Genomic DNA, 25,503 nt, shown 5'->3' on the forward strand with positions numbered 1-25,503 from the left:
GGTGAATTGAGGACCCAGATTGTTGGGGGCAACAGGTTGACTCTGTAAAACCACTTAGAGAGGGATACAAAGCACTGCGAAGTGGAATATAAGTCTACGTGCTATTGCTATCTTTAGCATTAAGCATTAAGTTTGGTTTGTGTCGTACATTTTTAGTTAGACTGCAATACGACAGAAAAAGGGAGACAATTCCCTGTGCTTATCCATTGCGTACTTTTGCCTAAGAGGCGACTAACCAAAATACAAACCATGAAAGTTGACTATGGTTTGGCTGACCCGCTTCTTATTTTGCAAGATTGAAAAGTAGGTCATCACTTTTTTTCTCTTCTGTTAATCCCATTCCGAGAAGAAGAAGCATCTTTTAAAAAGATTAAAACTTCCTTGGCAGATTTTTTTTTTCCTAGCTTGCCTTAAAAAAAATAACCAGGCTTCAACACAGAACATTCTTATCCTCCCTCAATCCTGACTCTCAGCACAAACTTTTAGAATAAATCCAGAGGTAAGGTTTATTCCTCCTTTACAGGTAGATTTCGAGGTCAAAGGAAGCTAAAGGACAGTAAAGATTTCCACCTAGTGCTACGTGCAGAAGATATGAATTAAGTCAGTTCAGGAGAAGAGGGAAAACTATCACTTAATCCAGACTGTAAATATTATCGGAGCAAAAGAAAGGGAGAACATGTTGAGTTTATATGAGCCATTCATGTTCCTGAACTAAAACGAGCAGGTAGATTTCAGAAAAGCCTGCATCACAAATGAGCTCTGAAGAAGACCCTTGTCTTTGGATCATAGCAGTTACGACAGGAAGCTTTAGGAGATGAGAGGGCACCAGTCAAAACTGCCCCGAGTCAGGAAGAAGATTTTAGGGTGCATCTGTCGAAGCTGCTGTGGGAACAAGCGGTGTGGTTGTTGGGAAAAGAAACGGCCCGGCTCAAAAAACGATCATTGTGAAGAGAAAAGTCTTCCAACTGGGACGATGGGACCTTGGTCCTAGAAGAAGCCATAGAGCTCGAAGCCTTGGCGGCCCTCTAGAACGGCACTTTAAACCCGTCCCTGCCCTTAGACCCAGAACCTGTTAGAAATTCTGTTTTATTATATAGAAATGGTAGCCATACAGATCAAATAAAGTGTGTAGTATACAGTCACCTTGGTGTTAACAGTTATAACTGTCACAGGGAAATCTCCTCAGAAGAAAAAAACCATAGAGTATAACCATAGATAGCAATAGCCGTTAGACTTATCTACTGCTGCACGGTGCTTTTACAGTCCTTTATAGTGGTTTATAGAGTCAGCCTCTTGCCCCCAACAATCTGAGACCTCGTTTTACCCATCTCGGAAGGAGGGAAGGCTGAGATAACCTGGAGCCGGTCAGGATCGAACTGCTGACAGTGGTCAGAGTCAGCCTGCAATACTGCATTCTAACCACTGGAAAGAAGGGAGGAGGGAGGGAGAGAGGGACAATAGCACTTAGACTTATGTACCGCTTCACAGTGCTTGGATCCTGCAACCTCTGTAGTTGTTGCAGTACAAAATACATTGCAACTTGTATTCAAACAACTATTAAAGAAAGTTTGCTGTCCACTCTTTAAGTCCCCGTAGTTTTAGTCACATTCTAGAGGTTGTTCAATTCCAAATTTCATGCCCTTAAATTAGGTCAACCGATGGAACTGCCCATCATCCTAGAACTGGGATTCAACTCTCCAAAATGAATGATGATGGTTTATCCAGAGCTGCAGTAACTGGATGCAAAAAAGCTCTGACAAATAACAAAAAACATACCGTTATAAATCATTTAGAACTGGTAGAAATGTGATGATTATCTCCAAACTGGTGCTAAAAGTATGCAAAATGTTGTTTACACAGAGTCCTCTGCTTACTTCATAGCCTGTGCTGTGTTGAGAATTGACTGCTGTGTCATTCAAGTTCAGGTCATCTAAGATCATCTAGAAGGTTTTCAAGAAAATCGGGAGAGGATGTAAAGGAGACTATTTCTTAAAATCACAACCCCCTAAGACACAACCCCAAGCCTACAAACCTAATCCCCATTTAAGGAAGGAAGCAATAAGAAGAGAGTTGTACTCAAGAATACCTTGGGAACTGGAGCATTGAAACTTCAGAAGGGAAGTAAGGCTGAGAGGTTTGTACGCTAACCTGTAGAGTAAGCGGAACAAGCAGAAGATTTAGTACAAAGAGCAAATACAATGGTGCAGTATCACTGAAACTGGATCTGGGACGAGTATAACAGAACAACAGAGTTGGAAGGGACCTTGGAGGTCTTCTAGTCCAGCCCCCTGCTCCAGCAGGACCCCCTACACTATTTCAGACAAATGGTTGCCCAGTCTCTTCTTGAAAACCCCCAGAGTTGGAGACCCCAAAACTTCTGGAGATAAGTCATTCCGCTGATTGTTTTCACCGTCAAGAAATTTCTCATTTCTAGGTTGCTTCTCTCCTTGATTACTTTCCATCCTTGATTAGTTTCCGTCCATTGCTTCTTGTCCTGCCTTCAGGTGCCTTGGAAAATAAGTTGACTCCCTCTTCTTTCCTCAAATATTGGAAGACTGCTATCACTGCCTAGTTGTCATGCCCCCATCGGAATCTGATTCGGAGGGGAAGAAACTGGGGAAGGGCAAAGTCCGGCTGGGCAGAGCAGGGAAGAGGTAGAACAAGGGAGAGGGAATTTGGAGGAAGACTCAGGGCCACCCCCTCTTCATCTTAGGGCATGCAGGAAGGAACGGAAAAGGGAGCAACGTGGGTTGCATGACTTACGGGGGAGGAAAGGGCCCTGATTCCCTTCATTAGCTGCATCTGGGAACACCATGTTTAAAAAGGGAAGCTGTACACAGCAAAGCTGTTGGGAGCAAACCATGAATTATTTGGTACCGTCGAGGCTTATCTGTGTTCCTGGCTTCTTCCCAATTGTGTGAGTTTTGCCGTGCTTTTCAGTCTGAAATTCCTTCTCTTGTCCTGTCAAGTTAATTACTTCAGTTTGGTTTGTTTGGATTTTAAGTTATAGTTTATACGTACTTTGTTTTCAGACTGAATTTCTTCCACCTAAAGGCTGTTCCTGGGAGAGTTTTTCTCCAGCCAGAAGGTAACCTGGACATTGGGGGCAAAGTCAGAGGTATTAAAGGGACTTTTCTTACTTATGTGACTGGATTGCCTTTGTGCCACGCCCCTTTGGGTCATCCCACTAGTCCTTCCCTTTGTTAGATTGAGCATACCTGGTTTAAGGTACGTTTAATCTGAGCCCCTGCTCAAGCAGGAGACCCTACACCATTCCACTTGTCTGGGTTGGACTAGAAGACCTCCAGTGATCCCTTCCAACTCTGATATCCTGTTTTTCTGCTAGTTACCACAACAACAGACCATACGGAGCCTCCCCTCTACTTCGCTGACATAGAGATAGGAGTAAAGCTTTCTTCTATATTGCAGAGGGTTTTTTTAAAATTACTGTCACACATTTTATTGGGAGAAAGAGGATGAGGATGGTCTGCAAGACAACATACTTTAAAACTGCTAGAGAAGATGGGAAAAAAACGGGTTAATAGCCGAGGACTGAAGTTAAGAGCTGCTCCTTGGGTTTAATATTTTATTTCCACAAATTGCATCAGGACTCCAAGCCAACATTTTCTCCAGCCAGGGTATATTTTATTTCCTTAAAAAAAAAACCCTCTTCAGAGCTGACATGAAATTCTTTTCTTCTCCAGGGCAGTATTTTATTTTCATAAATTGCTTAGGTATCAGCAGGAAGATATATTAAGCGCTCGTGCCAAGGGCCCTGGCTTATCCAAAATTGTATTCTAGGCCTAGGCTTTTGCTGTGGAATTAAACTCAAACATTAGAATGGAAGACATTTCGCTTCTTCATCCAAGAAGCTTCCTCGGTTCTTGGATGAGAAGTGAAATTTCTTTTCCTTCTTCCTTAAGGGGAAAAAACCAGCCCATTTGTCTTTTGAAAAAGCACCTTGGAGACAACGGAGAACCTCCACAGACAGTATATTATATTATATTGTGTTGTGTTGTGTTGTGTTGTGTTGTATTGTATTATATTATATTATATTATATTATATTAATTATATTATTATATTATATTGTATTATTATTGTATTGTATTGTATTGTATTGTATTGTATTATATTATATTATACTATACTATATTATATTAATTATTATATTGTATTATATGGCATGGCATGGCATGGCATGGCAGTGTATGATGTGGTGTGGTGTGACGTGGTGTGGTATGGTAGGGTAGGGTAGGGTAGGTATTGTAGTGTAGTGTGGTGTAGTGTAGGGTAGGGTAGTGTATGGTATGGTATGGCAGTGTATTGTACTGTACATTACATTACATTTTCAAGAAGTTACTGTTGCAATCTGTCCAACTAAAATTCCAGGCTAACGCGCTGTACAACAGCATTCAGTTTCCTATATTCTGCAGCGGGCACTGGATCTATCAAAGCCATCTGGAAAATGAAAAGAGGTTCAACTTTGGCTCAACCAGGCCTTTTCTTCATGTCTCTCACTCCGTTTCTTGTTGCAACAAGAGTTTCTGGAAACCCCACAGGGCAGCCAGTCCATGGGATGGAAATTCATCGGGCTTTGGGAGCCTCTTTAAGTTTTCCGATTCTGATTTTGCTTTTTAGAGATTTGCCAGAGAGCTTTGACCGATGGCTTTGCACACAGTCGATCTTTCCCTAATTTCCCAGTTTTTCCTAACATAATAAATTTGCCGTCGTGATAGCGGGATGAACGTCAGAGAGAGCAACCATTTTCTGTTAGAAAGGCAGCACCAAATTCATCAAGCGCCACCCATCTACCTGCCTGTCTTTTGGAAGGCCCATCCATCGCCTTTCGTGCATTATTTCCACCGTTCAGGTTTCATTAGACTGGGTTGGTTTTAAAATATGTGCTTTGCCCAGTCCTAACTGGCAAGAGAGCAGATGGGGGTGAAATAATAATAATAATAATAATAATAATAATAATAATAATAATAATAATAATAATAGTAATAATGCTATTCAGATCAAATCCTCAATTAGCACTAAAAAAGGCGGTATGCCAAATCATTAAAACTGCTTCAATAAAAGAGCTTTATGGTGTTGGTGTGTGACTGACGAGGTGATGAGAATCCTTCATGGCTGGCTCTGTTTAATGATTTTTGACTCAAAAGTTCAAATGAGAGAGAGGGAGGGAGGGTGAGAGAAGAAGAAGAAGAAGAAGAAGAAGAAGAAGAAGAAGAAGAAGAAGAAGAAGAAGAAGAAGAAGAAGAAGAAGAAGAAGAAGAAGAAGAAGAAGAAGAAGAAGAAGAAGAAGAAGAAGAAGAAGAAGAAGAAGAAGAAAGATAATAGAGAAAGAGAGGGTGATAGATGATAGAGTGAGAAAGAGGTGATGATGATGATAGATAGATTGATAGATAGATAGATGGATGGATAGATAGATAGATAGATAGATAGATAGATAGATAGATAGATAGATAGATAGAAAGAAAATAGACAGACAGATAGATAAATAAGAGAGATATGATGGAGGAAGGAAGGAAGGAAGGAAGGAAGGAAGGAAGGAAGGAAGGAAGGAAGGAAGGAAGGAAGGAAGGAAGGAAGGAAGTAGGTACTTCCATTGTAAAATGATCTTATTGTTCAGAAGAGGTTTTTTTTCCCATCTTCTTATCAGGATCTCTCCGTCATTGTAATCTGTCTCTTGTAATCTGGAATGATAGAAAAATGTTTGGGTCCTGACCAAATGACAGAATGTAAAGTCCAATAAATAAAGATAACCTCTGGTCTTGATTTTCTTCTGTGTGACATATTTCAGGTTCACTTTTCAGTTTGTTCTTCTCACAGTCAAACACTTCCAGCTTCTTCAATCTCTCCTCCCACGTAAATGACCCATAGTCCCCTGATAATTTGTCATTCTCTGTATCCATTCTATTTTGGTCCCCTAGGTGAGCTATTTTGATTTGGTCCCCTAAATGAGTATCTGTGATTTGCTTCTGTTAAATGTTATTGTGCTCCTTCCGGTGTATTTATCTATACTCCTCTGAATATCACTTTTAAGTTTATTTTGTATCTTCTAGGATATTAGCTGTCTCAACCTGTTTTGTGTCAAATTCAGCAAGAGCTTTCTCCCTCCCAGCATTCAATGTTCTTACACCCCACTCCATATCTTTAAGAGAACGACAGAACTGGAAGAGACCCTGGAGGTCTTCTAGTCCAACCCTCTGTTCAGGCAGGAAGCCCTCTAACATTCTGGATAAATGGTTGTCCAGTCTCTTCTTAAAGGCCTCCAGTGTTGGAGCACAACTTCTGGTGGCAAGGAGTTCCACTGGTTGACTGTCCTCATTGTTAGGAAGTTTCTCCTTAATTCCAAGTTCCTCCTCTCCTTGACGAGTTTCCATCCATTGTTTCTTCTCTTGCCTTCATGGGCTTTGGACAATAAGTTGACCCCCTTCTTCTATGTGACAGTCCCTCAAACCTTGGAAGATGCTGTCATGTCCCCCGAGTCCTTCCCTTCACTAAACCAGATCTACTCAATTCCTGCAAATGTTCTTCATACGGTTTCTCTTCCAGGCCTTTAATCGGGGTGGGATTCTAGTGGTTCGGACCAGTTCTATAGAACCGGTTGTTACGATTCTGCGCAGTTTGGAGAACCAGCAAATCGTGCCCCAGTCTGGCCCCGCCCCTCTCCACCCACCCTTCCCCTCCCTGCCCATCGCACGCATATGCCCGACATCGCTGACTGTGTTCTCCCCCACCCAGTCACTCCCTAAGGTATTTCTTCCCCCCTCCCACCTCTGGACGATCAGCTGTTCCGATGATCAGCTGTGCTGGGATCCCCCTCGCTGTCTTATGGTTTCACCCAGGAGGGTTCCTCAAAGCCCAGGAGGCAAAAAGGGGTGTGGGGGGGGCAGGGGTGTGTGCTGCACACACACACACCACGCGCTCCGTTTTTTGCCTTCCTGGGCCACAGGGAAGCTTCCTGAGAGCAAAAACACCCCCCCAGGAGGCCCAGGAAGCCCCAAAACAGAGGAAAAAAATGGCGGTGCTGCAAAAAAAAATAAGCCACACCCACCCAGTCACATGGCCATGCCCACCTAGCCATGCCCACCTGGCCACACCCACAGAACTGGTTGTTAAAAAGGCATTAAGAAATTGCAAGCATCACCATCACGATGGTGAAGACTGGGAAAATCCATGGCTTCTTGTCCTGCCTTGAGTTGCTTTGGAGAATAGCTTGACTCCCTCTTCTTTGGGGCAGCCCCTCAAATACTGGAAGACTGCTATCATCACCCCTAGTCCTTCTTTTCAGTAGACTAAACATACCCAATTCCTCTTAACAGATTAACAGAGTTGGAAGGGACCTTGTAGGTCATCTAGTCCAACCCCCACCCCCACCCCCACCCAAGCAGGAGATCTTATAGCCTACACCATTTCTGACAGATGTCAATCTCTTTTTCCTCCAACCTCTCTTCATATGTTTTAGCCTCCAGCCCCTTCCTCAAGTAAGATAACTGATCAACAGGCCACAGATAGGCCCTAGTGTATTAAATGGTATATCACAAATAAATACGCATTTCGTTTTTGGGAAACTATTCTGAAGGTAAAGGAAGAAAGCAGACAATGGACTTAAGTGAATACACAACAAGTCAGTTGTTGATGGAAAACAACGTATTTGAAAGCTCTCTGGGACTCATCCAGAATATGACTTCATTCCTCTTTTGTCCTTTGTAAGGAAGCAGCTTTTTTCTTCTGTATTTACGCATTTATCTCACGAGAAAGAAACAAGAGGAACTTCAATCTTAGTCCCAAAAGAACCATTTGCAACCAAAACAAAACAATTATTAAAAGGCTGGGTTTTTCTTTTTTTTTTTTTCTTTTTTGAGGAGGGGAAAATGCAAGTTGTTCACAAAAGAAAGTGATTCAAAATATTTGATAAAGCTGTGACATACACGACAAGGAATTTTAGCAACGGTGCAATGCAGATAGATTTATGGTAGCTGGAAGAACGAGAGTTAATAACTTCTCTGGCAAATGTTAAGGCAACCTGATCATTGTGTCCATCTGGAAAAAGACATGGTATTAATGTCTAACCCCAAGAAAATTTATCTATTTTCATGCCCCAATGCAATGAAGAGATGACAACCGATAGCAAATGGAGTTTGTAACTTGTGTTGAGAGAATCAAGGGGCCAGAGAAACTATGTTTACGGAGTCATTTTAATTCAAAACTTAGATAATTACAGAATACACAAGTTGGAAGGGATCTTTGAGGTCTTCTAGTCCAACCCACTGCTTAAGCAGGAGGCCCTATATCTATACCATTCTGGACAAATAGCTTTTCCAGTCTGTTCTTGAAAAACTCCAGGATTGGAGCAATCACAACTTAATGATTGTTAACAGCAGAATCTTGAAAGACTGTTAGGTCAAGAACCACTTTATATTATCATTATATTATTGTTTTTAATACAGTTCATTGAGTCAACTCTGCTGGTTCTTTTTTTTTTAATATATTACTTTTTATTGTATATTTTCCTTTATCATATAGCACATTTCCATTTCTGCAACAACCATGTACTGTCTCTAACATGTCTTTTTTGAATATAGATAATATTATACACCCTAGTTATAACCATTACTCTCATAATTATATCATGTAATCTCTTTTGAATATACATAATATTGTACATCATAGTTTTTTTTTTCCAAATGATTTTTATTGTTTTCCACCAGTACACAACTTAATTATATTTTCAACAGTAATTGCATTGATGTTCGGTATTAATCCATAATTCCATCATCTATTCGTACATACTCTAATAGTTTTTGTCTTTCTTTATAATTCTTACTTATTCTCTATCTTTCTCTATTTTATCTTTCTATCTATCTGTGTGTTACTTTCTTGAGGTTTCTTCTAATATTGTACATCATAGTTATAACCGTTATTCTCATAGGTATACCATATAGCCTTTACCTCGAGTCGCTCTATACGCTTCGATCTATATCCAAGTATAGTCTAGTGGTGATATTACTTATAGTGTGTTTGCTTATCTATATACATGTATTTACTTCTATTTTGTTAATATTCTTTCATTATAAAATTATTAACTTCTGCTGGTTCTTGATGACACAGCTCCATGAAGCTTTCTTCTCAACATTTTTTATTTTATTTTATTTTTTGGAGTTGGCCCTTGGCCTTTTCTGGATCTCTGATCCAAGATCCCTCAGCTGATTACATGCCTTAACCTGCCCTAGAACTCCCAAGTACTAATCCAGTATCTCTAACCACTGGCCCCAGTTGCCTCTCGCTGCCTGCTAATTCCATCCCACATGGTATTCATGTCCAGGGGAAATGGTTGCTGCTCCAAAGGTCGAAGGAAGCCCATTGTTCAGTCCTCACTACATGTTATTCAGCGTGCAGCTCAACATGCAGCTAAACTCACCTACCCTCCAAGAAAACAGACCAGGTGTGTAGATCTGGAGAGTTTATTAAAGCAACGGGACAGGTGAAACTGGGAAAAATAGAAATACATGCAGTAAGAGCCACAATAACCAGACACAAAGATAGTTTTTGCCACATGCTATTATTCTGCGGAACAATTAATTCCCACAACACTGTCTTATGCCTTAGGGTGTCAAACCATCTAGTAGGAAAAGAGTGTTACTATTATCCTTCTCATCTTTCCCACTACATCTTTCCTTAGTTTCTTAGGACTGTGACTTTGTGGTTTGTGTCTTATGATTTATGTTGCTTCTATTTGGTATCCTATGATTTGTTGGTGTCTTATGATTTACGTTGATTGTTTCTATTTAGTATCTTATGATTTGTTTGTATCTTATGATTTATGATTGCTTCTATTTGGTATCCTATGATTTGTTTGTATCTTATGTGGATTTTTGTCCCAAGACGAATATGTGCCATGGATTATGCTGGATTCTTCCAGGTGTTTCCGCTTCCCCTGAATGGCAAAGGAAATGGAGGCTGGCTTCCCAGAATGCACTTCTTTTTTGGAAGGAGGGTTGATGGGTAGATGACCCTTAAAGGGCCGGGTCAGCTTCCAAACAATACAAATGGATATTTGGCCCTGGTCATTAGATGGGGCCAGAGAACAACAATGGTTGTGGAGGCAGAGGGAGCATCACACCTATTGTTTCTAAGAAACGGGAATTCTTCTAAACATAGAGAGAAGAAAAAAATAGCTGCAAATACAGTAACAGAATAGCATAGTTGGAAGAGACCTTGGAGGTCTTCTAGTCCAACCCCCTGCTTAGGCAGGAAACCTTACACCACTTCAGACAAATGGTTATCCAATCTCTTCTTAAAAACTTCCAGTGTTGGAGCATTCACAACTTCTGGAGGCAAGTTGTTCCACTGGTTAATTGTTCTTCTCATGGTCAGGAAATTCCTCCTTAGTTCTAAGTTGCTTCTCTCCTTGATTAGTTTCCATCCGTTGCTTCTTGTCCTGCCCTCAGGGGCTTTGGAGAATAGCTTGACTCCCTTTTCTTTGGGGCAATCCCTGTGAGATGTTGGAAGGCTGCTATCATGTCACCCCTAGTCCTTCTTTTCATCAAACTAGACATACTCAATTCCTGCAACCCTTCTTCACATATTATAACAGAATGATAGTGTGTTAGAGGCACACATAAGCCATTCAAGTGGAGGTTAAATACAGAAGAAAATACCCCAGTCTTAAATGCATTTATTCCATAGTCAGCCTACTGCACTATATTGAACTCTTTTTAGAATATATTCTGAGGGTTACCCATATCAGGGAGATTTACTTTTGGAATAGCGATGCCTCAGACTGCGGGATAAATTTAGAGCTAGTTTAGGGAGATCCAATTTAAATGTATAAGACAAGGGTCTTCAAACTTGGCAATTTTAAGACTTGTGGGCTTCAACCCCCAGAATTCCTGAGTTAACATGACTGGAGGAGGAATTCTGGGAGTTGACGTCCACAAGTCTTAAAGCTGTCAAGTTTGAAGGCCCAGGTATAAGGAGAACTGCAGATTCTCTGTAGAATTGGGAGGGCTTCGGCCACATGGCTGAAGCTGCCATCTTGACTTTTTTTTTTTTTACCCCTGATGGATTTTCCTGGCGCAATGGTTGGAGAAGAAGTGTCTCCCGGTGTAACAGAGAAATTATGATATTGACTGCAAACTGAAAAACAAGACAGTCTTTAGCAGCAACTGAACCAAAAGAACCAAAAATAATTTGCTTCCATTCCATGAGGAAAAATGGGTAAGATTTGGAGATTTTTACTGGTAAGTGTCGTTCTGGCTTGTGTGATGTTTTGAAACTCAGAAATCCTTGCTTGCGAGAATAGGAGGCCTGGTATGATTCTCCAAGACTGACAAACTCTTAATTTATTCCTTCTTGAGCACGATGCCTAGGTATGGTTTGGAGCTGTAATCCAATTTAGCTGGAAGAAAGGAAGAAAACAGTTCTCTGGAGCCAATTCAAGAGGAAACATCTTGGCCAAAGATGGGCAATCTGGATTTGATTTAAAACGAGAAGAGCAAGCAGCAGAAATTGACAAGGCAAAAATGGCTTCGGAAGACGTGTTTTTAATCTCCCTCAAACTTTTGCTCTGGGTCACAAAGTAAAGAAAGAGTACAGGGGGTTCCTCACTCTACAACCATTCATTTAGAATAGAATAGAATAGAATAGAATAGAATAGAATAGAAGAGAAGAGAAGAGAAGAGAAGAGAAGAGAAGAGAAGAGAAGAGAAGAGAAGAGAAGAGAATAAAGAATAGGATGGGATGGGATGGAATAGAATAAAAATTGGAATGAATAGAATAGAATGGAATGGAATAAGGAATAGAACAGACTAGAATAGAGAAGAGAAGAGAAGAGAAGAGAAGAGAAGAGAAGAGAAGAGAAGAGAAGAGAAGAGAAGAGAAGAGAAGAGAAGAGAAGAGAAGAGAAGAGAAGAGAATTCTTTTATTGGGTAAGTGTGGTTGGACACACAAGGAATTTGTCTTCGTACAAATATTCTCAGTGTCCATAAAAGAAAAGATACATTCATCAAGAGTGAAGAATCATTAGGTGAAACACTTAATAATAATAGTCATAGGGTACAATCAGCAATCAAATCATACTAGGAAACAGTCAATATAAATTGTAAGGACACAAGCGACAAAGTTACAGTCCTACACTCACAAGTGGGAGGGGATGGGTGATAAGGAGTGATGAAAAGATTAATAGTGATAGTAGTGCAGACTTTGTCAATAGTTGGACAGTGTGGAGGGAATTCTTTGTTTAGCAGAGTGATGGCATTGGGGGAAAAACTATCCTTGTGTCCAGTTGTTCTGGTGTGCAGGGCTCTATAGCATCGTTTTGAGGGAAGGAGTTGAACCAGTTTATATCCGGGATGTGAGGGGTCCGTAGATATTTTCCCTGCCCTCTTTTTGACTCAGGGTGCAGGATACAGGTCCTCCTCCATGGAAAGAAGGTGGATAGCGATTGCTTTTTCTGCAGTCCTAATGACCCTCTGGAGTCCGTGTCTGTCCTGTTGGGTTGCAGAACCAAACCAGACAGTGATAGAGGTGCAGATGACAGACTCCGTCATTCCTCTGTAGAACCGGATCAGCAGGTCCTTGGGCAGTTTGAGCTTTCTGAGTTGGCACAGAAAGAACATTCTTTGTTGTGCTTTTTTGATGATTGTTTTTGATGTTAGGTGTCCATTTTAGGTCTTGTGATATGATAGAACTGAGAAATTTGAAGGTCTCTACTGTTGATACTGTGTTGTCTAGTATTGTAAGAGGTGGTAGTATAGGAGGTTTAGTGGCCATTCGAAGTTACAGCCCTGAAGAAAGTGACTTATGACTGTTTTTCACCCGTAGTTTCATCCCCACGGTCACTTGATCAAAATTCAGAGGCTTGGAAACAGGCATGTGCTTATGACTGTTGCAACATCCTGGGGGGGGGGGGGTCACGTGATCCCCTTTTGAGACCTTCTGACAAGCGAGGTCCATGGAAGAAAGCTAGACTCCCTTAACAACTGGGTTACTAACGTCAGTGACTCAACAATGGTGGCAAAAACAGTCGTAAAATGGGGCCAAGCTCACTTAAAAACAGTCTCACTTAGCAACAGAAATTTGAGGCTCAATTGCAGTCATAAGAACTACCAAAACACAGTCTCTCACAGGAGGTTATTTTTTTTTAAATGCATATTTTTTTTCCCCATATAGAGCTCAGGTGAGACTCCAATTGTTAAGGAAAACATTTTGGCCAATCCAAAGAGGTAAGATTTGGTTTTGTAACCAAGGTGAGATCCCTCCTTATAAAAAGCAGCTGAGAGCTTTCTTAAAAATGATTCCAGGGCATCCGGCATTTATTATTAGGCGGATCTGGTGTGGATTCAAAAAAAAATGTACATGATCTGAAGAGAAACCAGTGTATTTGCATTTGTTGATTCCAACAAGCTAGTTAAATTATAGTTCTATACAAAATTATTTAAAGGTATTGTATTTCTAACTACATTAAAGGCTTGCTGATATTTTGGTTTAAATTGTCGATTAGCCTGCTTGCCTTGCTAAAGCTAATTTGCCAAGAAAGGGCTTTATATATTGCATGTAGGAAGAAATAATTCTGCTTTTTGGAGATTTTTTTTCCAACAAAAAAGACAATTTTGTAACCTGACAGGCGTGTTCAATCAGTATATATATATTTAGGCCATGGAATCATTTGTAGAGCTGAATAGAAGGACAAAAATCTTGCAGTGTAGGGTTCATTGTGCATCTGCCACAAATGTTGTCAGAAAACTCTTTTTCAGGGTGAAGTTGTTGCAGAGTTTTCAATCCCCCCTGTTGGGGAAACAATGTCTTCCATCACTTCTGCGATGGTCTTTGCCACCATGGGGACGAAGGCAGTTTGATGCTTTCCCACACTGTTTCGTAACATCAGAAGTCTGTAATTCAGTGGGAAGGAATTCCTTCAAATGAGAGCTGCCTTGGGACGAGAAGGCCAAGTTTTGTCTTCTCCCTTGTTTGGGGGACTTTTGACAATTCTTGCTGACATCTCCCAGCTGTGGCCGCTGCCTTCCATTTCAGTCTACTTGACGTTGTCCATTGGGAAGGATATTGGAGACCTTTCGGGCAAACGGATGGATTTGCATAATTCAATGAAAAGTTGGACGTCGTCTCCTTATTCTGACGCAGTCTGCATCAATGGCGGGACTGTTTCAAGAACACAGGAAGTGACAGTCCCACTTTATGCGGCACAAGTGAGGCCACCCTTGAAATACGGAGTCCAGTTGTGGTCACCAGGGTACAAAGAAGAGGTGGAGACCCCAGAAAGAACACAGAGAAGAAGAGCAAATCAGATGACTAAAGGCAGGGGCGGGATTCCAATTTTTTTAACAACCGGTTCTGTGGGCGTGGCCAGGTGGGCATGGCCATGTGACTGGGTGGGTGTGGCTTATTTTTTTGCAGCACCCCCATTTCTTTCCTCTGTTTTGGGGCCTCCTGGGGAGTGTTTTTGGTCCCAGGAAGCTTCCCTGGGGCCCAGGAAGGCAAAAAACGGAGCGCGCGGGGTGTGTGTGCAGCACACCCCCCTGCCCCCCCACACCCCTTTTTGCCTCCTGGGCTTTGAGGAAGCCTCCTGGGCGAAACCATAAGACAGCGAGGGGGATCCCAGCACAGCTGATCATCGGAACAGCTGATCGTCCAGAGGTGGGGGGGGGAGAAATAGCTCAAGGAGTGACTGGGTGGGGGAGAACACAGTCAGCGATGTCGGGCATATGCGTGCGATGGGCAGGGAGGGGAGGGGTGGGTGGAGAGGGGCGGGGCCAGACTGGGGCACGATTTGCTGGTTCTCCAAACTGCGCAGAATCATAACAACCGGTTCTATAGAACTGGTCCGAACCACTAGAATCCCACCCCGATTAAAGGCCTGGAAGAGAAACCGTATGAAGAACATTTGCAGGAATTGAGTAGATCTGGTTTAGTGAAGGGAAGGCCTCGGGGGCCATGATAGCATCTTTCAATGTTTGAGGGACTGTCACATAGAAGAAGGGGGTCAACTTATTGTCCAAAGCCCATGAAGGCAAGAGAAGAAACAATGGATGGAAACTCATCAAGGAGAGGAGCTACTTGGAATTAAGGAGAAACTTCCTAACAATGAGGACAGTCAACCAGTGGAACTCCTTGCCACCAGAAGTTGTGGGTGCTCCATCCCTGGAGGCCTTTAAGCAGGGGTGGGATTCAAATTTTTAACAACCGGTTCTGTGGGTGTGGCTTTGGTGGTGGGCATGGCTTGGTGGTCCTGTGACTGGCTGGGCGTGGCCAACTCAATATCACTCACATTGAGGCACGCATCTCCTCGCCTGGCCTCTCGTGACTGTGGTGATGCTGCAACAGTCGTAAGTGTGAAAAAGGGTCATAAGTCAATTTTTCAGTGCCATTGTAACTTTGAATGGTCCCTCAACACAAGCAAAGTACCAGCAAAGGAGCGGGAAAAAAACTTCAGAGAAGTTCCTGAGACAGGAAATCTAGTCCTGCCAAGAATGGAATGAGGGTTAACAGAGAGGCAGTTTCTGTAAGCAACACCAGAATGTTTTCTTCCTGCCTTCCTTACAGGATTAGCCCAGGAATTTCTTCTAACAGCCGGTTCTCCAAACTGCTTAGAATGTTAACAACTGATTCTAGCGAATAGGTGCGAACTGGTAGAATCCCACCCCTGCCTTTAAGAAGAGACTGGACAACCATTTATCCAGAATGGTTTAGGGTATCCTAGTTAAGCAGGGGGTTGGACCAGAAGACCTCGAAGGTCTCTTTGAAACCTGTGATTCTATGTTCTGTGTCAGATTTTGCAAATGGCGTGGCAGCTTCACTGTGAATTTTTAGATAAACGTAAAGTTTAGTTTACTTTGCTTTATTGTCATCGTATCTCGTACAATGAAATTAAAGGGAAATTAGGAAAAGCTTTTGTGATTCAGAGTTGATGAACTATGTGAAGAAGCCAACATGATAGAACCGTAACATTGCTGGGCTGTTTTTCTAATCATGTCCGAGGGAGGAGATCTCATACGGCTGAAGCATGAAAGGCCATCTGGCACATGCAGCTTGAGTAGGTTTCCAAAGTAAGATTCATCCTGGAGTTATTTCTCCCGTCCAGGCGGATGGTCTCAGAGTCCCCCCAGGGGAGCCCTCCAGATGCCAAGGAAACGGAGAGCGAGAGCAAGGAGCTTCCACTCCTGCGTGCACTTCTCGGGCCATGGAAACTCCAAGGAAAAGGGAAAGAGGGAGAGTTCTGAGAAAACGGAAGTGTCGACTAGGATGCCTTGCAGGAAGAAGTCACAGGGAAGAGAAATCTGGCTTGTGCTGTCATGGGATGTTGGCTGTTCTGTAGGAGACACCATGTATTAGAAATATTAGAAATTAGAAAGGAAGTGGGGGGGAGGGAGAGAAGGAAGGAAGGAAGGAAGGAAGGAAGAAAAGATAAGGAAGGGAAGGCAGGAGGACATAGGAAAGAAGGAAGGAAGGAGGAAGGATAAGGAAGGGAGGGTGGAGGGCGTAGGAAGGAAGGAAGAAAAGATAAGGAAGGAAAGATAAAGAAAGGAGGTCAGGAGGATGAAGGAAGGAAGGAAGGAAGGAAGGAAGGAAGGAAGGAAGGAAGGAAGGAAGGAAGGAAGGAAGGAAGGAAGGAAGGAAAGGAAAGAAGGAGAAAGGGTGAAAGGAGGATGGGAGGATGTAGGAAAGAAGGAAGGATGGAAGGATAGGGAAGAGAAGGGAGGTCGGGAGGACATAGGAAAGAAGGAAGGAATGATAAGGAAGGAAAGATGAAGGAAGGACAGGAGGATGTAGAAAAGAAGGAAGGAAGGAAGGAAGGAAGGAAGGAAGGAAGGAAGGAAGGAAGGAAGGAAGGAAGGAAGGAAGGAGAATAAGGAAGGAAGTATAAGAAAGGGAGGTCAGGAAGACATAGGAAAGAAGGAAGGAAGGATAAGGAAGGAAGGATGAAGGGAAGGCAGGAGGACGTAAGAAGGAAGGTAGGTTTATGTTGCAAGTTGACTGACTCCATTTATTCTCAACTCTCATAACTAATATGAAAGAAAGGAAGTTGTTTTTTTTTGTTTTTTACAAAAGACAGTGTAATTGATTTTATCCTTTTTGCATGCTTTTGGGGTTAAATATTATTGTGAATTGTTACCTACCTTCTCTGCTGGGCCTCTGAGGAGCAAACTCTTCACACTGGCCAAATGCTATGCTTATACCATATAATTTTTCCATGTTATGTTCACTATCCATAGGATTTTTTATGCAGCTTTTAAAAAAAAAATAGTTTTGCCCAATGTTGAAAAACCCTACTTTTGCAAATCCCTTGATTAGCAATTTAGTGTGACAGCACAAACCAGAGCAAGTCTTTTTCTAACATTATCTTTGTGGTAAATATGGAAAAAAAATGAGGACATAAAATGACAATTATTAAGGGAAGAGTTATCACACGTTTCAAATAAAATGACAAGACCATCTTTCCCAGAAATATATAATTAGGACAAATGTGGAAAAGTCATCTTGCAGTGAATTATTCTAGCCTTCTGCAGTGCCAGATCCTACTGTCAGATTCAGGTTAATGTCAGCGTTCCAAGTAACAACCTCCAGATTAAAAGAGTCCAAGACTGTCATCTTCTCAAAGATCCATTTTATTAGAGATGTCATCTTGGCACATCTGAGGAAAATCCCTAATCTGAGATTTCCAAGTTTTCTCTAGCCCAAAGAAAATCCAAAATCCAACCCCTGCACCCAATAGTTCTTCACATGGTCCAATCATTACTTCATTCCAACTGGAGACTATCCCCAGTCACTCCCCTCCAGGGGCAGGGCAACCTGTCCTTGACTCTCTGAGAAAGGAATGTTGTTGTGCCTAATCTTCCACTGCTCTTTGAAATCCTCCCTCCCAAATTTCCAGGCACTGAACGTGGAAGCCCAGAAGCCTAAAAAAAAAAATGGCTTCCAAGCTGACACCTACCTCAGTCTAGAAACGATGTGCAACTACAATATTTTGGGCCTAGCAATAGACTTGGTAACTGGGACTGGTATGTAATGCCTTAATGGGGAAGCCTGGGGAGGATATGGCATGATGGTATAACCAGGGGTGGGATGCTACCGCTTTGGCCCGGTTCTATAGAACTGGTAGCTCTGAAGAGCAGTTGTCATGCCCCTGTTGGAGACTGACTCTGAGGGAGAGGAGGAACAGCCGACAGGGAGTGGAAGTGTGACTCCAGAGGTTGTGGAGGAGGCTGGGGAAAGGCAGAGGCCGGCTGGGCAGTCAGAGGAAGACCCAGGCCCATCCTCTCTCCATCCTAGGGCACACAGGGAGGAGAGGATAAGGGAGAGATATGATCTACTGGGGAGGAGAGGGCCTTGATCCCCTTCATGGGCTGCAACTGTGACAACTGAATAAGAGGGCGGACCTGTGTACTGGCAAACGCTGGAAACAAAGCATGGAAATATCTCTAGTTTATGGTTCCACTCTGAGTTTGGTGTCCTCCCCAGTGTGTGTTCTGTTATCTGTGGATGTCCTCCAGCTCTTATCTTGCCTGGTTTGTGTTGCTTTTTTCCTTCTTGTTGTAACTATGTGTGTGGAAGTTTTTTTGTCTTCCATCAAAGATATTTGGAGCTTGGAAGCAAAGTGAAGGAATAAACGGGGCTTCACCTGTTTTTTGTGACTGTGATTGTTTTGTATTCCACCCTGGGTCATCACAGGAAGGAAGGAAGGAAGGAAGGAAGGAAGGAAGGAAGGAAGGAAGGAAGGAAGGAAGGAAGGAAGGAAGGAAGGAAGGGATTCCTGCTTGGGCAGGTCGGAGTAGAAGACCTCCAAAGTCCCTTCTAACTGTGTGTTCTGAGTTGGCCATCTTGTGGAAGCTCTGGGAATTGTTTTCAAGATTCAGGCTTTTACTAAATTAGCTAGTATGGACACTGCCAGCCATCAATCCAGCATAGTTATTAAGACCCCACTTGTGAAAAAAAGTTTCAAAAGCCCATCGTGAAGTTGCCTCCTGAAGAATGAAAGCATGGCCAACTTTTGTGAAATTACCACGTACATCTCTGGAGCAAAATCCCCAATTTTACTTCCAGAGAACTGCAATCCATAGTAACAATACAGTGTTGGATTCAAGCATCGTGCCAGAGAATTCAGCATGTGCCAGCTGAAAGGGTTTTATACTTGCCCGTCTATAAAATTCCAGAAGATTAAAAATTTCAACCAATATAAAGAGTTCCTGAACATTATGGCTGAAAAGAATCTTTTTAGCGGAGTTAATAACCACGGGGGCTACAGCTCAAGAAATTGATCAATTCCAGAACCTTCCACTTGAGTTGGTTTGGAGGGGAATCAGATCAATGGTGTGGTAACTGAGGGACTCAACTGAAGGACAATCCATTGGACATTGGAAGGAAGAAGTGTTGAGGGAGGACAAAGAACTTCTGAGGTCCTGAGATGGTCATGTTGGTGACCATTGGAAGGAAGAAGTGTTGAGGGAGGACAAAGAACTTCTGAGGTCCTGAGATGGTCATGTTGGTGACCATCATGTCAAGACCATCGTGAGGACCCTGTACCTCACAAAAGACCTCCAACTGTTGAAGGAAGCAAACTTGGGTTTGCCAAGCCTGGATGTAACCTTCACTTGGGGCGTGTGAATGTAAACTGGGCAGATTTTATGGGGGGGGAAATTCCATAAGGAAATCTGATTTATGCTTCAAATAATATATTTTCAACCAGCATACGTACATGCAAAATATGTAGGAAGAAAGAAGGCTTAAAATTCTTATTTGCTTTATTTATTTAAACTAAAACATTTTACTGACATTATTTTTCATTAAAAATCAACTCCCACTTGCAATGTTTCCAATCTCCTTCCAATTTTCTCTGTTAGAAGTTGGCAAGAACACAAATTCTTTCCAGTCTGCATTAGGAAAAGAAAAAAAAAACTGGGTTTTTTTTTTAATATTGTTTAATTTCTAAGAAAGCCACGCCAAAAGAAAATGCGCTTATGAAATAAATGAGGTTAAAAAAAGGAATTAAGAAAGTGTGGTCTGTTTGGAATTTTTATTTCTTTAAAATAATTCATACAAATGGATACAATCACAAACATGATTTAACGCAAAATATTGCTAGCCTACTACATACATTACTGGGAAGGAGTTGATGTAGGCAATGAAATATTTTTTCTACTTTTCGGTAACTCTAATACGCCTTTCTCAGTCAATCTCTCTTCTCTTTCTCTCTCTTCTCTCTCTCTCTCTCTCTCTCTCTCTCTCTCTGCACTTCAGCAATAATATATACTTTAACTGGTGACAAAAGCAAAAAGTATGACCTTTGTTTATAGAAAAACTTTCTTATTTGCACCTCAAAAATCTCTTTCAAACATCTTCATTCTGAAATGTTGGGGCGGGTTATGCCAAAATCAGGAGAAAGGTGGGAGGTTTTCTTTTTTTTTTGCATTTTATTAAATTATTCTAAAAAAACAAAAAAATAAAATAATAAGACAAGAAGGTAGAAAAACAATGCACTGTATGGCATAGAAAGAAAGAAGAAAGAAAGAAAAGAAATAAGTGGGTGGGAGTTATCCTGAGAAGTTTCATCAACTGCCTCAATTTTGGGGCATTTCTTTTTAAACATATATTAAAAACAAAAACAAAAGTTTTCAACTTTTTAAAGTGGTTTGTCAAATGCCTCTCTTTGTGTGTGTGTGTGTGCGTGTGTGTGTGTGTGTGTTTGTTTATTTTTTTTATTTTTGTTCTTGTTGTTGACCATGGAGCAAACAAACCTTGGTTAATGTTCTAAAAATTGTACACAGACAAAGTACATTCATGATATAATTAACTACTAACTTCTCTGGCTTAACAAAGAACCCACAGGAATACAGAAAATTTGTGATTCGGGTCACTGGACAGGGACAAACTACATTTTTATATGGAGGAATAAAGTTTTCAGATCATCGTTCCATCATCGCTCCCGCTGCCGCTCGTGAGGATGCTGCGTATCGGGACCAGTTCCTTAAAAACGTGAGGGACCCGTCTCCAGGTCCCTCCTCGTGGTTCAGCACCTGTCCGAATGTTTCACCACGTGCTTTCCAAAAGTTGCCACCATCTACCTTGGGAATGATCTTCTCGTAGGCTACAATTGGTCGTTGGGATGGTCTCTATCCACTTCCGGTTTCACCGTCTGGCCGGGAGAAGGAGCGTGGGGCGGATGAGCGACGGGAGGCAGGCCATGCGATAAGGGCATGGCGTTCGGGACGATGCCTTCCACCGCGGTGGGGATTCCGGGGGGAGCCACGCTCACCACACCGGGAGGGTACCTGCTAAAAGAGGAGGAGGAAAGGGGGTGCATTATACCTCCATGGGAATCGCGGGTTTCAAACAAGCTGAAACGCATCTGGAGAAGTCCAAACCCTGCGTCTGTTTTCTTGCAGATGTTCCATTGCCCAACTAGGTAATATCATCAGTGGTAGAGGAGGAGGAGGAGGAGGAGGAGGAGGAGGAGGAAGAAGAGAAGAGGAAGAGAACTATGGGGTCCTTGGTGCTCTCTGAGTTTGGTTTGTATTCTTGCAGACATTTCATTATCCAACTGGGTAACATCATCAGTGCTCAAAGAGAATGGGGAGGGGAGGAGGAGGAGGAGGAGGAGGAGGAGGAGGAGGAGGAGGAGGAGGAGGAGGAGGAGGAGGAGGAGGAGGAGGAGGAGGAGGGAGGAGGAGGAGAAGGAGGAGGAGAGGTGGAGGAGGAGGAGGAGGAGGAGGAGGAGGAGGAGGAGAACTATGGGGTAATTGGTGCTCTCTGAACTGGGTTTGTTTTCTTGCAGATGTTTTGTTACCCAACTAGATAATATCATCAGTGCTGAGGGGATGGGGGGGAGGAGGAGGAGGGTGGCGAGATGTTCTCTGAAGCAAGTTTGTTTTCTTGCAGATGTTTCATTACCCAAACTAGGGAACATCATGATGAAGTTGCCTAGTTGGGTCATGAAACATCTGGAAGAAAACCACCAAGCTCAGAGAGCATAAAGGACCCCACAGTACAAACCTGAGCTTCAAATATTGTCTCCCACTGGTACCACATTTGGATTTCAAACACTTCACTGAGTACACAACTGGGAGGAATTTGCATGTAGACAAACCTCAGCCAACTGGCACTGATAATGCTACCTAGTTTGGCACTGAAATGTCTAGAAGAAAGCAGCCAAGCTCAGAAAGCACCAAGGACTCCACAATTCAACCCTGAGCTACAAATATTCTCCTCAACTGTACCACCTACTCATCTACTGCCTGGACATCTAAGGTCTTTGTGACGTGGTAGAATATCCCAAAGTAGAACATGGGTGTTTCCCATTTTGGAGTCCATGGGAGCTGATGGAAACCAGAGTTGAAGCTACCCTACCTGTAAGTAGCGCCATTAAGCTCTGGGTGAACAACTCCAGGGTCCATGCTCGCCCAGTGTGTAGCGGTGGTCAAATGTTCTTTGTTGACACAGTTTTTCAGGCTGTCTGGAATACGACCTAGGGAAGAGGTAAATATCACCGCATAAACATTGCAGCTGGTGCTATGGGAATAGTGTGTGTGTGACAAAAGCACAGTCAACACGTTTTTGGCCACAGCTGACACCATCCCTATTGTTGCACACAATCTCTTGTGTTCTCCAAAGCTGGCTAAAATGTCTCATCTTTTGTGCTCCATTAAGAGATGAACGATCCAGACTATCTTGCAAGATACTTTGGTGTTCATTTTGTTTTGCTGCGGTTGTCCTACACAACTTGCGCTGAGATTTTTTTAAAGCTGGCTGTCAGGGTTCCGGTGACTGCCCTAATTAAGTCATGAGACTCAGGCCAAGCTTCAAAAGAATTCAAAAGATTTATTAGGAGCAACACGTGGCATTAACCTACATGAAACCAACTCTGGCATGTGTAATTTACAGTCCCCCGTGACCCTGTTTTCCCCCTCCCCCTGGGTGTATCATAAATCATATTCTCCAATGAAGCATGTTCATGGGCTGGGTGTCATCAATCACTATTCTCCAATGAAGGACTTTCAGGGGCAGAAAATCTGGTAGTGTGATGACCCAGGGTGGGATACAAAAGCAACAAAGTCACAAAAACAGGTGAAGCCCCTTTACTTCCTTTAATTTGGCTTCAAAGGCCCAATTATCATTGACTGAAGAAAAAAAAACTCCCCCACAAACAGTTGCGAAAAGGAAGAACTTCCGTTCAAACTCAAAATACATACAAATTATAAATAGAAAAAAACAACACAACACACTGAAGCAATTAATGAGACAAGGCAGGAGAAGGGCTTGAAGATGTCCACAGATATTGGAATACACACATTGGGAAGGATGCCAAAACTCAGATAAGAACTGAAAGACTAGAATTGTTTCACGCTTTGCTTCCAGCACTGGGCCATGCGCAGTTTGTCCTTATAAACAGTCTTCACAGCTGCAGCCCATGAAGGGGATCAGGGCCCCTTCCTCCCCCGTAGACCACACCATTCACGTTTCCCCCTTATCTGCTCCTCCCTGTGTGCCCTAGGATGAAGAGGGGATGAGCCTGGGTCTTCCCCAGTTTCCTCCACAACCTCCAGAGCCACACTTCCAGTCTCTGTCAGCTGTTCCTCCTCTCCCTCAGAGTCAGACTCCAACAGGGGCACGACAGTTAGCCTAGCTACAATCTTTTAAAGATAAGTGTGAAATGTACTTCTGGTTTTAAACTGCGGTACTGCTCCTTCAGATTCCCACCTCCCTTGTTTATGGCAACTCGAAAACAGGCCTAGGAATGTTTTACGAGTTGACACTGGCATTTTTATTTCTCCTTCTTCAAAATATTATGAGGGCCAAGTTCCGTTCTCTCTGTCTCATTCTCACAATGCCTTATGGAAACATAAACACAGGAACTGTTGGAGAATAGACCAGTCTTGGCATTCTCTGTCTGGGCTTCAGACGAAGAGCCTATCTAGACTCATCAGCAAAGGAAATCTGAAGCTCATTGGAGTAGCTTCATTTACTTCTAAAACCAGCCAACCCTTTGCTGCTCGTGGCAGTGAAAGCCATGAATCAACAGAGTAGCCCAAGGAGGGTAGATGATAGACCTTCTACATAAAGTCACAATCGTTTCCCATGGTACTTTTCTTCTGGGTTTCGGATCTTCTCCCTGGTTGAGTCTTGACCAAGTTTCTGCCTGGTCTTTCAATGGAAGGAAATTAGTTCTGAGTGCCTCAAGGCTGACAGTGTTGTCCTCACCCGCCAGAGGAATGCAGGAGAACTTCAGGTCCTACAGAGTGGCGTTTTTGAACCTTGGCAACTTTAAGACATGTGGACTTCAACTCCCAGAATTCTCAGCCAACCATGAATTCTGGGAGTTGAAGTCCACATGCCTTAAAGTTGGCATGGTTCCGAAACAGCGGTCTATAGGCTGAAGGAATTCCTGTACCTACACTGACCTGGCCCTTTATGTTCACTAAGGCCAGCAATGCATAGTAGGGGTCTTTTCCTACCCCGGTGAGAAAAATTCTGGAACTGGACCACCGTTCGTTCTTCACAGAGGGCTAGAAGCTCCATTTATTGCTGTCTGCCAGAGTATATTCATGAACTGGCAGAGACATGGTTAACAAAGTCAGCATGGCCACAGACTAGCCAATGGGAGCTGACAGCCTGGGTGTGGTTTGGCTCTGTGTGCTTTGCTGAGAAGTGAAAGAGAAACTTGACTTGCTTGCTTGCCAAAACTGAGCTCTGCTCTGAGCTGCAGCTTGCTGTTTGTGTTATGTTACGTTGAAAGAATCTACAAATCGTATTGTAAACTTTACTCATCTTATTATGTTTATAAAGAAGTGAATGATCCTGTTGAATCAATGTGTGTTTTCTGGACTTGAATTTCTGCTGCAAACCCTAACACTGTCCAACTATGACAGGAAGGGTAATTATTAAATTAAAAAATGGTCTTATTCCCTCGGCATGCCTGGTGTTGTGTTTATATACTCTTCACCATGTTTATATGGGGCAACCCCTTCATAGCATCTGAGGCCTTCTTTATGAAGGATCATTTAAAGTCATTTCCAGAATATTGATGGATTTCAAAATTTGTCGCTTTGGGGGCGGGTTGATATCTGGATGAACCCTGCCTGATTCAAAACTTTTGGACAAAGGAACCCTTGGCACAACAATTTGCACAAATCCCTAGGACACCAAGTTCTCCTCTAATTTCCTGTGAACAAGTGATATGAAGGATGGACAAAATAAGAAAACTTGAGACTGGTTATATCTCTCCCTGCACGTTAGAATTGACCCTCAATTTTACCATTAGTAAAGTGTGGTTCTTTAGTTAACCTAGGTTTGTTCGGTGTTGCTGAAGGCAGAACAAGCACACAGGACATTAGGCCAAGGAAGTCCCTTAAGAGAACATGCCCCAAAGGTGGTTTTTTTCAAAAGGTAACTGGTTTTCCTTTGTTTTCCTTGAAGATATCTCATTTTCCATCCAAGAAACTTCTTCATTTCCGGAGCTGTGTGCTGCATGCAAATACGGTTTG

General features: G+C 42.6%; 1 protein-coding gene across 4 annotated transcripts in view; it reads right to left on the reverse strand.

Annotated features, from left to right (window-relative positions):
• Positions 1–20,025: 20,025 nt before the first annotated feature.
• The window catches only part of CTBP1 (C-terminal binding protein 1), a 60,859-nt gene continuing 55,381 nt past the window's right edge, over positions 20,026–25,503 (reverse strand). For 3 of the 4 annotated variants that reach the window (XM_087938083.1, XM_087938081.1, XM_087938084.1), the window contains exons 8-9: positions 22,370–22,487; positions 20,026–21,297 (exon numbers count right to left, since the gene is read on the reverse strand). In XM_087938083.1, the coding sequence (XP_087794209.1) occupies positions 21,111–21,297; positions 22,370–22,487 (305 nt within the window). In that variant the 3' untranslated portion in view covers positions 20,026–21,110. The remainder of the gene's footprint in view (positions 21,298–22,369; positions 22,488–25,503) is intronic. The other variant, XM_087938082.1, reaches the window with a different exon arrangement.

This window comes from Pseudonaja textilis, chromosome 8 (genome assembly GCF_049901715.1).
Source record: "Pseudonaja textilis isolate UNSWEBS1 chromosome 8, rPseTex1.2, whole genome shotgun sequence".
Taxonomy (NCBI): Eukaryota; Metazoa; Chordata; class Lepidosauria; order Squamata; family Elapidae; genus Pseudonaja; species Pseudonaja textilis.